General features: G+C 38.7%; 1 protein-coding gene and 1 pseudogene across 2 annotated transcripts; both read left to right on the top strand.

The window, feature by feature from the left end:
• The first annotated feature begins 1,011 nt into the window (after positions 1–1,011).
• LOC121611190 (solute carrier family 25 member 43-like) lies at positions 1,012–9,743 on the top strand. Of its 2 annotated transcripts, XR_006007089.1 has the most exons (7): positions 1,012–1,446; positions 3,067–3,308; positions 3,487–3,659; positions 4,987–5,121; positions 5,370–5,639; positions 8,386–8,575; positions 9,610–9,743. XR_006007089.1 is itself a non-coding variant. In XM_041943605.1 (5 exons), exons 1-5 carry the CDS (start codon positions 1,175–1,177, stop codon positions 5,580–5,582), a joined length of 1,035 nt encoding a protein of 344 aa, XP_041799539.1. In that variant the 5' UTR covers positions 1,012–1,174; the 3' UTR covers positions 5,583–6,111. The 2 variants fall into 2 exon arrangements, 1 of the variants encoding a protein (XP_041799539.1); XM_041943605.1 differs by lacking the exons at positions 8,386–8,575; positions 9,610–9,743 and having other exon boundaries at positions 5,370–6,111.
• LOC121611191 lies at positions 6,265–11,856 on the top strand (annotated as a pseudogene).
• The last annotated feature ends 801 nt before the right edge of the window (positions 11,857–12,657 follow it).

The raw sequence follows: 12,657 nt of genomic DNA, 5'->3' as shown, positions 1-12,657 counted from the left end.
AGCAGGAGGTTAGCTGAATGTGAACATCCACACTCAAGTAATGTCTTTTTTGGCTAAGATTCTTGAAAAATATTTCTCTGAACAGACCATCATAAAATAAATGAATGACACATAGACAAACACATAAATAAATGCATAAAGGCATAAAATAAAAAATATATTTTAAGTGTTAATTACAGTTACCCCCAAAAACATACTTGTGTGATCTTTCTTCAACCACAGTTGCCATGAAGACAAATCCAAAAGTTGGAGTATTGCGCCACCTACAGAGGCAAAATCACTCCACCAGTCCCTAAAAATTTTGGTTCCTGCAGCCATCGTCAAGGGTGTCCATCAAGAAGGAAGTGAGCTGAAAATATGAAGGACGGTTTAACTCAAACATTTAATCTCTGTTGCTGTTTCCTATTCACAGACAGTAAGAATGACCACACAGACCACAAGTTTCACCTCCTCCAGTGTTATCTTTGAATGCTCAATACCGACACATTTATGTAGTCATGACCCTCAACTTTTCTGATGTGTTTTTTTCTGTGTCTGCTCCATATTGTGCTTAGAAATAAAATAAAGATAGGACAAAATATAAAAACAAAAGCTGTACAAGTTCAATCAAACTCAAAATTACAAGCGATGTATGTACATGAACTGTTGTACTGAAGTATTATTTGTACAAAGAGTGCAGCATTGTATGGAATCAAAAATATAATATAAGCTGAAATGTAGTAGTGTTGTTTAACACAGTACATAGTATAATACAGCAATATATGTACCAGAGAATATAAGATAAAATAAATTATAGCAGAGTGCAACATATGATTAATAATAAATGATGATTCTACTTTTATTTGAATAAAGGTTGCGGTTATTCTTTCCACCACTGTTCATTAGGGTGAAGAAACGACAGAAATAAAACAAAGAAATAACAATGTATTACTGTGCTCGAAGGGTTCCCAGAGTTTTAAAAGCAGGTCACAGAGCGCCCTCTAGCCTCACTGAGACTTCAGTCCAGCTCACCTCCTGCACCGTCACATAACACCGCTGGTCAGGACAGGAGACGGAGACCTCCTCGGCCTCTATATTTACATGTCTAACCTGCGGTAACAAATCCTTTCCCGTCCCTCCGAGAAGACCGAAACCATCGCAGGAAGCCGACAGTTCAGAGGAGGGCCAAACAGTGATGGCCTCCGTTAAAAAGGACAACAGGCTGACGAGCTCTCAAAGCTTTATGTGCGTCGGTTTCGCCGGCTTTTTCAGTAAAACCGTCACGTCGCCTTTGGAGGTGGTTAAAATCAAGAGTCAGGTGGGCACTTTTCACTGCAAGAGAGGTTTCTGGCAGAGTTTTCTTCTCATCTACCACAATGAGGGACTTCGAGGCTTTTGGAAAGGAAATCTCGCCTCTTGTGTGCGGTTGTTCCCCTACACCGCAGTTCATCTCACAACATACAAAAAGTAAGTGAAGTTGATTGTAAAGTTGACGCCGTTTTTGTCACGTATTGTGTCGACTTAAAACCCCCTCTTGTTGTTGTCATCTGGCTTTTGCCCTGTGTTTATGCTAGCTAAATTAGCTTGTTAGCCAACTTGGTCAGCTGACGCTGAGTTAGCGAGTTTGAGTTGTTGAGAACAGTGTAAAAGATAAGCTGACATAAATTAACATCATTAGTTGAAAACGTCACGTCACGTCAATTGTTTGTTACGATAAATGGCAAAAAGTTCATTTAAACCGTTTGTTTACATCAGTTACAGATGTACTTCCTTTTTAACCTCACGAGGCGCACCTTCTATTTTCAGCCAATCAGAAGGCTGTATTTGCTCATTCGATTTTTTGAGGGCGGAGTTTGTTTCGCCATGAGTACTGTCTTACAGGTGTTCCAAGAATTGACTGACGACAATCCCAATGAAATGTGGTCTAGAGCTGAAACGATGAGTTGTTTCGTCAGTTGAGAGTAAATGAATCAGTAACTAATTAAGTTAAGGCACACTTGTGATTATTGTCATCGTTGATTAATCTGCCAAGTATTTTCTTGCTGAATCAACAAATAGTTTAGTCTTCAAAATGTAAGAAACTAGTAACAAATGTCTATCACAGTTTCCTCAACCCTCAGTTGACATATTAAGATGTTTTGTTTTGTCCAAACAACAGTTTACCACAAATGGAAGTCTAACATAAGCAGCAAATTGTAAAATCATATGAATGATTGAGCAATTATTACAATAGTTGCCGAATATTTTTCTCTCAGTTCTTATCAATAGATCAACTAATTGTTCAGTTCTAAGGTTTGTAATTGACCGAGCACTTAAGTCATTCAGCACAAATGCCCTCCAAAAAACTGATCCGTCTTCCCAAACGTTAATAATTTCTGTTTTTCTGTGCTACCAAGTGTTGCCTGTGAGGCCTAACTCAGGAAAGAATTAACCCTCCACTTGTGTTGGGTTACTATAGGACAAAACATATAGAAATACCAGACATGTGACTCATATGTACATAAACACACCAGCCAGCCAGGAGCCTCAGTCATGTCAACAGTAACCCAGGGCACAGTCATAAATACATTAACAGTATCTACTGACTGTAGGCTGTAGTGAAGCTACCGCAGGCGGTCGGTGTCTTCTCAAGTTTCAGGACACGTGTACACGTGAAAGACCATCACATCCTGAGTTGGCAAACTGCTGCCCTATATCTTTGCATGTATACAACAACAAAACACAAAAGAGAAACATTATGGATCTTACAGTAATAAAACAAGGTGCTTATTCATTCATTAATCATAAAACATCACTGACAGATTTAAAGAGATGTGAAAGTTATAGTTTGTTTAAGCCCAAATTCAATTAATATCAAGTAGAACAAAGCAGCAAATTGTCACATTTGAGAAACTTGAACCAGGAAGTGTTTGCCTTTTTTTTTTGCTTCATAATGTATCTTCATTGTTAAACATTGTTGGCGATCGATTTTCTGCTTCTCAACTAATCAACTAATCGTCGCAACGCTTAGATCGATTCAAAGTAAATACATTACTAGAGAGGGTTTCTGCTAATAGAATTATAAACTTTGCCTTCGTCTGTGTCCAGGATAGTTCACCTCCACATGGATGAAGTGGGCTTCATCTCTCAGTGGAGGGCCATATTGGCTGGTGGACTGGCCGGCGTTGCAGCCGCCCTGCTCACGTACCCTCTGGAGGTGGCAGAAACCAGGCTTATCGCTCAGAACTGCAGAAAGCCCACGTACATTGGTGTAGTTCACAGTCTCTCAAAGATCTACAAGCATGAAGGACTGCGTGCTCTCTACAGGGGCTTTTCCCTCACTTTGTTGGGTGTGTTTGCATGTTCATACAAATGAGTTCATTTCCTGTGGGTGGTGTTAAGATATCAGATACTAATGTTGTTAAAATTACTTTGCTTTTCATTCATTACACTGTGGAAGTTAGTATTTATGTGAGCTGACAGTGATGGAATTAGCTGTAACTTGCATTACATTTCATTTATCTGCAGGTGCTTTCCCCTTTTCTATCGGATGCTATGCGGTCCACATGAACTTGGACAGGCTCTGGCAGGAGCCTCCTTTTCGCTTCACTCCCCTCCAGAACTTCATTAATGGCTGTCTGGCAGCAGGGGTGGCCCAAACCCTCTCCTACCCCTTTGAAACTGTAAAGCGGAAGATGCAGGTAATTTCCCTCCAGAACACTTGTGCATGTAGGTTTTGGTTTAAAGGAGAAGTGACAACAAACAGCCTAAAAAAAACAGAAACTGGAATTAATTACAGAAATTAAAAAAGTGGAAAAAATACAGAAACAATTTATGCTGCCTGCTCTTAGTCCATTATTGTAATGATTGGGATCATTTTTATGCCCTCTTAAAAAGTAAATTAGTTAATGTTCATTAGAAAGAACAACATTTCCAGTTGAACTCAGTGTGCCTGTAATCAACTGCATAGAGATGAAACTAATAGATTTACTACAACTAATTTACCTCATATTCATATCTTAATACTGCTATTCATATCTATTAAACACTGCTGGTCATTAGTTAAACCTGAAATGTTAAGAAAGTAATTTAATAAAACAAGTTTACAGTGTAGTAGGTTCTGTGTGGTCAGTGTATTACCACCTTTAGTCCATAAGGGGGCAGTGGGAGTGTACCTAAAGTGAGTTTACCCTTACTTGGTCCCTCAGTCGTCACAAACATGCCAAGTTTTAAATAAGAGCACTTATTATTTCACTTTACCCTCAAAAGGTCAACATTGGTTTTATTTTTTATTTATATTTGATTTGTAATCGTGTTGCTTGTTTACTTGTTTTTTTTTTTACTAAAGAAATGTGCACATTAACCCCTTGACCCCTGAATTTATTTAGAATTATATTAAAAAATTAATTCTTTGTGTTTTTGCTTTCAAATTTATCCTAAATTAAGAGGAGTTTGTTAATTTTTCTGTAGCACATACAATAGATATAGGTGTGATGCAAATTAGCGACAACAGGTGTTAATGCTTGCATTTAAGCATTAACGCCTGTTGTCGCTAATTTGCATAATAATACTTTTTTTTTTCAAAATTCATAAATGTGCATCATAAAAGCCAAAAAATTGTAACAGCAACACAATGGATGTAATTTATCACTTTTACCAGTCCGACGAGAAACCAGTGCTTGCAAAAGGTTCCTTGGTGTGTGTTAAATATGCACAAACCAGCATTCGAGGAATGCATGTGTGATTATGGATTAAAGGGGTATGATGCGTATTAGCGTCAATAGGCGTTAAGGGGTTAATTACTATAAAAGTTGAAATGAGAAGTTGATCAGTAGATTTGACATGTATCAGAGTTAAGAAGCACCCGCTGATCACAGAAGTGAAAGTCCTAAATTGAACGGCAGTGTGAGCTTTCCTTCACTGTGTTACTTATTAACAAATGCTTCCCTGAAATTGCGTAAGTTTATAGACGCAATCAGACATGTTTCTGATTCACTGCCGCTCATTTTCACTCTGATCTTCTCTCAGGCGCAGAGTGCCCGTCTTCCCCATTTTGGTGGAGTGGACGTCCATTTTAGTGGAATGATTGACTGTTTCATACAGGTTGTTCGACATAAGGGCGTCCTCTCGCTGTGGAACGGCCTCACTGCCAGCACAATAAAGGTACTGGGCTTCTTTTATTGATAGACCCATTTGTCATTATCACAGCCAAATTCCACTCTGTATCAATCTTATGGCTGCAGTATTGTTCTGCTTGTGCTACATATACGTAATAGCAACTGAAATAAGTGCACATGCTGCAACCTTCTCTGTGTGGATCCATAGTCAAGGCTTTTAATCATGACTCTAAGTGTTGGCTTTACACTGAAAGACACTCATCTCTATGTCCCAACCTCCTCACCCCATCACAGATTATTCCCTACTTTGGCCTTCTTTTCACCTGCTTCGAGATGTGCAAGCAGGTTTGCCTTTACCGCAACGGGTACATCGTCTCACCCCTGAGCTACAAGCTCGCACCGGGGGTTGACCAGAGCCTCGGGCCGTATGAGCTGGAAGAGGTGAAGCGCTACTTAAAAAACAGAAACTTTGGGTCAGGACAGTCGTCTTTTGGAAACCGCTGGTGAAAGGTCATATGGGAAGATTGAAAAAATATTGACTGCTGACCTTACTTGACCAACAAAGTGAGTTATTTTCTGGACTGAAGTACTTCAGAGGCCTGTGTCTGAAATAATTACATAACATTGTGTTTCAGGTTTTCATATGAGATATAAAGTTGCATTTACATTATGTCCTGTCAAGGGCTACCTCTTACAGAGTATTGTTATTTTACAGTATTAATGGTTTATGAATTGTTCACTGACACAACATGTCCTTTCATGACTGTTTTTAACCAAATATTATGTGCCTTGAGCTTTAGTTATTTATTTTGAGTCTTATCTCAGTTATTGTGTCATTGACATCAAATAGTGCCATAGTTTATTCTCATAGGTTGCACATTCTCTTTTACTATCCTCGCGTGATAGATTGTATTTTTAATGAACAATGAATGTGAAATTTTGATGTTTCATACGTTTGAGTAGTTACGGACGATCGTGTGCAAGTGCTAACATGGACTGAAATGTGCTCACAGCATTAAAATTTCACTGACATGTATTCCTTTGTAAGTCCTGATTGTCCGCTTGATGTTATAGAAAACAAAACAAAGTGTGATCGAAGGAGATACTTGCAAATATTTGCATGATTTTCACCCTCAGATGAAGACAAAGTTGTCTGCACAGAGTGATTTGTAGTAGGGATATACAGCAAGATGTACATATATTTTTCTTTTGAGATATTCATTTCACTTTATATATATGTTATGCTGGTTATGAAATTAAATTACATCAAAATTGATGTAAATAACTTACACAAGTAAAACAGAGGCAGTCTTGTAAAATATACCATTGTTCACCAGTGTCTTCTTGAAATGAAAAATTAGCTGAGCACTTTTTTGGTGAATTTAAGTGTTTTTGCAAACACTAACCCTAACCTCCATTGATTGTCAGTGGGCTAGCATCACACATTGTAAACAATTATCTGATGAGTGGGAGACCACAGCAATTATTCAATGAACTGCTCGAAAACTGTGTTAATTCAGTGAACCACCTTTAAATGTACGTTTTTTATTTTTGACACATCATTTTCCATATTTTCAGGTGAGTAGTCCTTTTCCAGATCGTGTAAAGTTTTTCCTTCCTACCATTTGTGTAACGGTGCCTGACATCTGCAGTTAAATTTTTAGTTCAGTACATTGATGATTTTGGTTCCTACCTATAGTAGCCTTTAAGGCGGAACTAATATCTGCCAAGCTATTGTTCCCGTACGTTATTAACAATCAAAACACCTTCTTAAGATAGCACTGACACGGCGCGAAAGGAGTCGACAAGGAAGAACGACAGTAATTTAAGGTTTACAAAGTTTGTAAAGGTATATAAACGTGGTAAATTTAAGCAGGATTTAACTTTACCTCATAAGTAATGCGCAGCAACGAGGTATGTTGTATTTGTCGTGTGAGTCAATATGTGATTTTTCTCTGTGATATATTTTACATGCATTATTACACCTGCTCCGGCTGTATAAGCTCAGTGTACTGTCTATTGTGTAGCTATATAGGGAAATTAAGAATTGTGAATACAAGACATATATACGTGCATACAATTCTTGTATTTTATTTTCTTTTTTTATATTAGTTCTCACGGGTTGGTCCAATGGATAAAGCCCTGTGTTTTAACCATAATCTCGTGCCCCATCGCGTCTGTTACTGGAGGGGGCTACAACTGGAAATAAAGACGGTTCAATTGTACTTACACAGCTCTTTGCAGAAATGTACCTCGATCATAATGAAGTTAAAGTTTGAGAGTCGAGGGCATATTCTCAATTCACTTTTCATACATTTTGCGTGTTCTCCCACTCACTTTGAGGCCGGAGACAAGGCTGGGTCTTCTCAACCCAACTGGGTTGAGTCTGTTCCTTCCATATTCAGGTAATCAATAGAAAACTATGCAGATGTGAGTCCACATTCACATAAATAAACGTCAAATTACAGGATAAAAACTGAGGTGATGTTTGTTTCTGTTTGTGTAGCCTGTTCCTTCCACAGATCACTCTGTTCAAATAACTTTATTTTCATCTGAAGGTGAAGCTCACACAAATATTTACTGAAGTATGTTATCTAAAAGTTGCTCTTACACTTAGTTCTGGCTCACCCCCGCCCGTACTTGATTCTAGAATTTCCCAAATGAAAATAGGACTGATTGACCACACAGTCTATTGCCATATATCGGGCTATTAATTCACGTTATGCAGCTAAATAATAGAGCACACACTATTTGGACAAAAGGTATCTCGTCTCAATGAAAGCAATAAAAAAATACCAATATTATTTATGCAGCCTATTTATTTATTTCCTCATTCATTTATTTATCTTCTAACGTTGCCCTGGCATGGATTAAACTGCCATCCTGTCCGCCTGGGATGTATTTGGATATATTTACTTTACCGTGTCACCAATCAGCCGTTATTCTTCTTCAATTCCAAAAAGAATAAATGGAAATGGAAGTAAATTAGGAATTCACGCAAAACAAAATTGGATCGTTTTTGAAACTTTTTTTTTCGTTTTTTTAATGATTCTGACGAGAAAAACGGAAACGGATCAGTGTCCCCTGTGACCTGCTGAGATGTGATTCCATCAGAATATGGCTGTAACTTATTAAGTAAACTTTCCTTCTTTTTGGACAGGTAACGGCTTGGTGTTGCCAAGGTGCACTTCAGTGATTGGGGAGAGCAACAAATCCGAATCGAAGGACATCCGTCAGTCCCGCCCACTACTCCCACAGCCGACCAATGAGGCGCTAGCACCTAAGTTTACCATTTTTCTCTTTTTTTCAGCTTGTTAAGGCCTGGAGTGGGTCATGTCGAATCCACGCACGGACAGAAGTGAGCGGGACTCCGTCTGATAACACCTGAAGATGAATGAGACAGTTGTTTTCTTCGCCAAGGACTTCTTGGCTGGTGGTACTGCTGCTGCCATCTCTAAAACAGCTGTAGCCCCCTTGAGAGAGTCAAGCTTCTCCTCCAGGTAATTCTTTTTGGAAACTGTCAAAGTAAACAGTAAACAGTGACTTTTTTTAATGCATTTGATTCTATAGAAATGCCTTTTTGATCCAAAAATGGGAAATTTTTGGTTTTGCAAAGTTATTGAAACATTATTAATTATATTTCTCTAAATCCAGGATTAGCCCCTAGATTAAAGACTTTCTGTGGAATCAGACAAGGATGTCAGTGACACCTTTCATACTATGCACACAACTAATGGCTTATCAAATCACCCAGAAATGGAAGGAATAAATATTTTTGACTATGAATTTCATATACGTCAGTTTGTGGATGATACTGTTTGTTTCTTAAAGGACAAATCAATAATTTGGAAAGCTTTGAACAGAATTTCTGTCTTCTCTAAGGCATCTGTCTTAAGTTTGAATTTGAACAAATGTGTCAATTCTGCTAAATTGGGAAGTGAAATATTTAGGCATGAAATTGGTCAAATGTATAAAGCAAAGGGGAAAAACACTATGCATGAAAAAATATGTAATTGTGAAAAGATCCCTAAATCATTGGCTGATGAGAGACCTTTCTATTTTTGGACAACTTGTCAAAAGCTGAGGGAATATCTAAACTGGTCTAATTCACTATTTGTATGTTGCTCCTCAAAGTATTAAAAAGGTTAACTCTATAATCTATAATTTTATAATTTATATGGAAAAACAAGACACACTATCTTAAAACATGACAGATGGTCAAAGAATGTAATAAGGGAGGTCTAAAATCACTTGACTATGAATGTATTGGAGGAGTATTTAAAACTAACTGGATAGAAGCCTTCTTACTGCAGATGGAGTCACTATGGTTTCACATCCCCAGAAACATTTTTAAGAAAATTGGGGGGTTTGGATTTTGTGTGAAAATGTGACTTGAAAATCACAAAATTTCCCTTTAAATTACCAGAATTTCACAGACTATTACTTTACTTTGTGTCCTCACCGATATTGATTCTTGCCTTCATCCAACCATCTCCATCTTATTATCTCTAATGCATCTCTGCTTTAATTACAGGTACAACATGCCAGCAAACAGATTGCAGTGGACAAGCAGTACAAGGGCATTGTGGACTGTGTGGTCCGCATCCCCAAAGAGCAGGGCTTCCTCTCGTTCTGGAGGGGGAACCTGGCCAACGTCATCCGATACTTCCCCACTCAGGCCCTCAACTTTGCTTTCAAGGACAAGTACAAGAGGATTTTCCTTGACAGCGTGGACAAGCGCACGCAGTTCTGGAGATACTTTGCGGGTAACCTGGCGTCTGGCGGAGCGGCCGGAGCCACGTCGCTCTGCTTCGTCTACCCCCTCGACTTCGCCAGAACACATCTGGCTGCTGACGTCGGCAAAGGCGGAAAGGAGCGTGAGTTCAAAGGCCTGGGAGACTGCTTGGTGGAGATCTTCAGGTCTGATGGCCTCAAGGGTCTGTACCAGGGCTTCGGCGTCTCAGTGCAGTGCATCATCATCTACAGAGCTATCTACTTTGGCATCTATGACACAGCAAAGGGTGAGTTTTCATTATTAGGCGTCTTAAAGCTCGATGTATCTCGTCTCAGTGGGCTTCCTTGCATTTGAGACTTTAATTAACCTTCCTGATTGACATTTCTCTTACAGGCATGCTTCCAGACCCCAAGAACACACACATTTTTGTCAGCTGGATGATTGCTCAGTCCTTTGTACTTGTCTTGTATGATGAATTTAAGAAAGTCATCTAAGTTATTTTTGTATGTCCGCTGTTCATGTTGTGAAGTTTAACTGTAACATATCTTGTACATTTGGATGGACTTAAATGGCGCCCTATATTTTTTGGGACCAACTAGTATTTTCTGCTAGTTGTACCGGGGGAATCTGTTATGCACTCTTCTCTTGGCCCATGCTTTTTTTTCTTTCTTGTTTCGACCCTCACCAGATTTTCATTCCCTGAACACAGGAACCTTACCGGAAAAAGAGAAATAAACACAACTTACCGATCTTACTGATCTCTCACTTTTCTCCAGTGTGGCTTTGAAAAGTAATGTTATACATGAAGGGTACCATTACAGAAAGAGTGTGACCAAGTGTCCTGGCAGCTCAAGTCCTCAGCCATTTGGCAGCCTCTTGTGTCAGATGTAAGCTTAGAGCTGCAGACGTCTCCCTGGATGTAGTTGGGGGCGATCCAAAATCAGCTAAGAAAGCTGACCTGCTGACAATATTTCAACCCAGGCGTGCTGGCAGAGAAGTGATAGGCAGGAAGTCGGGAGGTTCACCAGCATAATTTAACACATGATAGTTCAGGTGAACTTTTGCCTGTAGGGGAAAGTGGCTTCCTGTAAAGAAACAACCAGGCTTACCTGCAGTGAGGAGGATTATTCCAACTTTCTAAATATACCTTTATCTCGTGCCAGGTGTTATCTGACTCTCACTGGAATCAGTTTTGGCCACTCCATCCCCAAAAGCCCCTCTCAGCAGGTAGCCCACAGCTAATCCTTCATTCAGCAAGTTGCTCCATTACAATTTGTAACACGGATTAGTGAATCAGAAGCAACAGGGTTCACAGGCATTTACACACTGTCTGTCGGTGCAGGTTTAGATAAGCTGTGTCTCCTCGAGGTCACAAGTCAGACAAGTGTTGTCTGCAAGTATTCATTGTGACAAAGGACATTATTTTACGAGTAGTTGAAATGATCTTAAATGTGCGCTGGAATTATTTCTTATTTTTGTCAGTATTTAGAGAAAATAACTCCACCTTATAACATTTTCTGTTTATGCAAAGTTTGAGTGCCTGTAAGATCTTCCTACAGATTGTGACTTCATAATTTTAAAGTGTATCAATAAATCTGCATTCCCTTATGAAAGCCTAACTGCAGATCAAACCAAAATGTGGAGAAAAGGGCACATGTAAGATCAGATAAGACTTTATTGATTCCACACAATTTACTTGCTACAACAGCAGGGATAAAAAGGAGAGGTAGAAAAAGAACAAAGAACAAATAGACCATCAAAAAGATACAAAATGAAATGATAGAGGCTATGTACATTTTATGTGAAAGAGTATAATAATAAGTATATGATTGTGTAAAGAATATTACTACATTGGCTCAGGAACACTTTGTAAAACTGGTCAGTAAACACAGTTTGCAAATGATTGCATTTTGGTTTTATTTTTTATTTTTACACAGTGTCCCAACTTTCCTGGAATCAGCGCTGTATGAACGAACTACTCACTGTGATAAACAACTCTTCAGGTGTATTCTCCCTGACATGCATATACCTTGGTCTCCATTTGAACCTGCACTTCAAGTCCCTTGAATATTAGCTAAAAACCTGTATGTGTCTCTTGATCAACTGATGAAATCCTGGACTAACTGTACCAATGTACTATTTTGCCATCTTGTACATCATCCTTAAATTGCCTTTATATTCTGTGTGAAATAGTCATTCGGAAACCTCTGCATTTTGTGTTAAAATGTGGTTAAAGGCGGTTAAATGTGGCTACAATTTGAATTAAAAGCATATAAATATGTGATAAAATGTGTAAATATATACAAAATGTTTGATCATAGTTTGCTTGATATATACATGTGATCAGCCAAACAACCTAAAAGGTTAGCAGTCAGTCTTCACTTTTCTTTACTTTTATTGGATGGTCATAAACTAGCAGCCAATCTGATTGCATTCACAGAAAAAGGGGGTGGGGCTTAGCTGTGAGCTGCTGATTCTCCATAGTCAGAGGGAGGCAGAAGTGAGTTTTAACTGTCAAGTGACAGGAGTGACTGTATGACTCATAACTGTCCATAACTTGTGGCTGACGACCAGTTATCCTTCGGGTTTGGACTTTTGTGATCTACAAACGGTAAATAAAAGCTTGTATGTGATGCTGTGGCTAAGTGTTGTAGTGTAAAAAAAAAAATAGTGAAAATGCAAGTATCTGTTAGCATTAGCCTGTTAGCTATTTGCATTGCTATCATACTGTTAGCGCTGCATGTGGAGCAGTTGGTTAAGATAAGTTATTGTTATTTGCCACAAAATAGTGTGTTGACATGTTATTTAGCTGAATTATCTGATTCAGGAGATGGACATTTCCAACTG

Source organism: Chelmon rostratus, chromosome 9 (assembly GCF_017976325.1).
Source record: "Chelmon rostratus isolate fCheRos1 chromosome 9, fCheRos1.pri, whole genome shotgun sequence".
In the NCBI taxonomy this organism is placed as follows: domain Eukaryota; kingdom Metazoa; phylum Chordata; class Actinopteri; order Chaetodontiformes; family Chaetodontidae; genus Chelmon; species Chelmon rostratus.
This window is presented reverse-complemented; position numbering and strand designations above follow the sequence as displayed.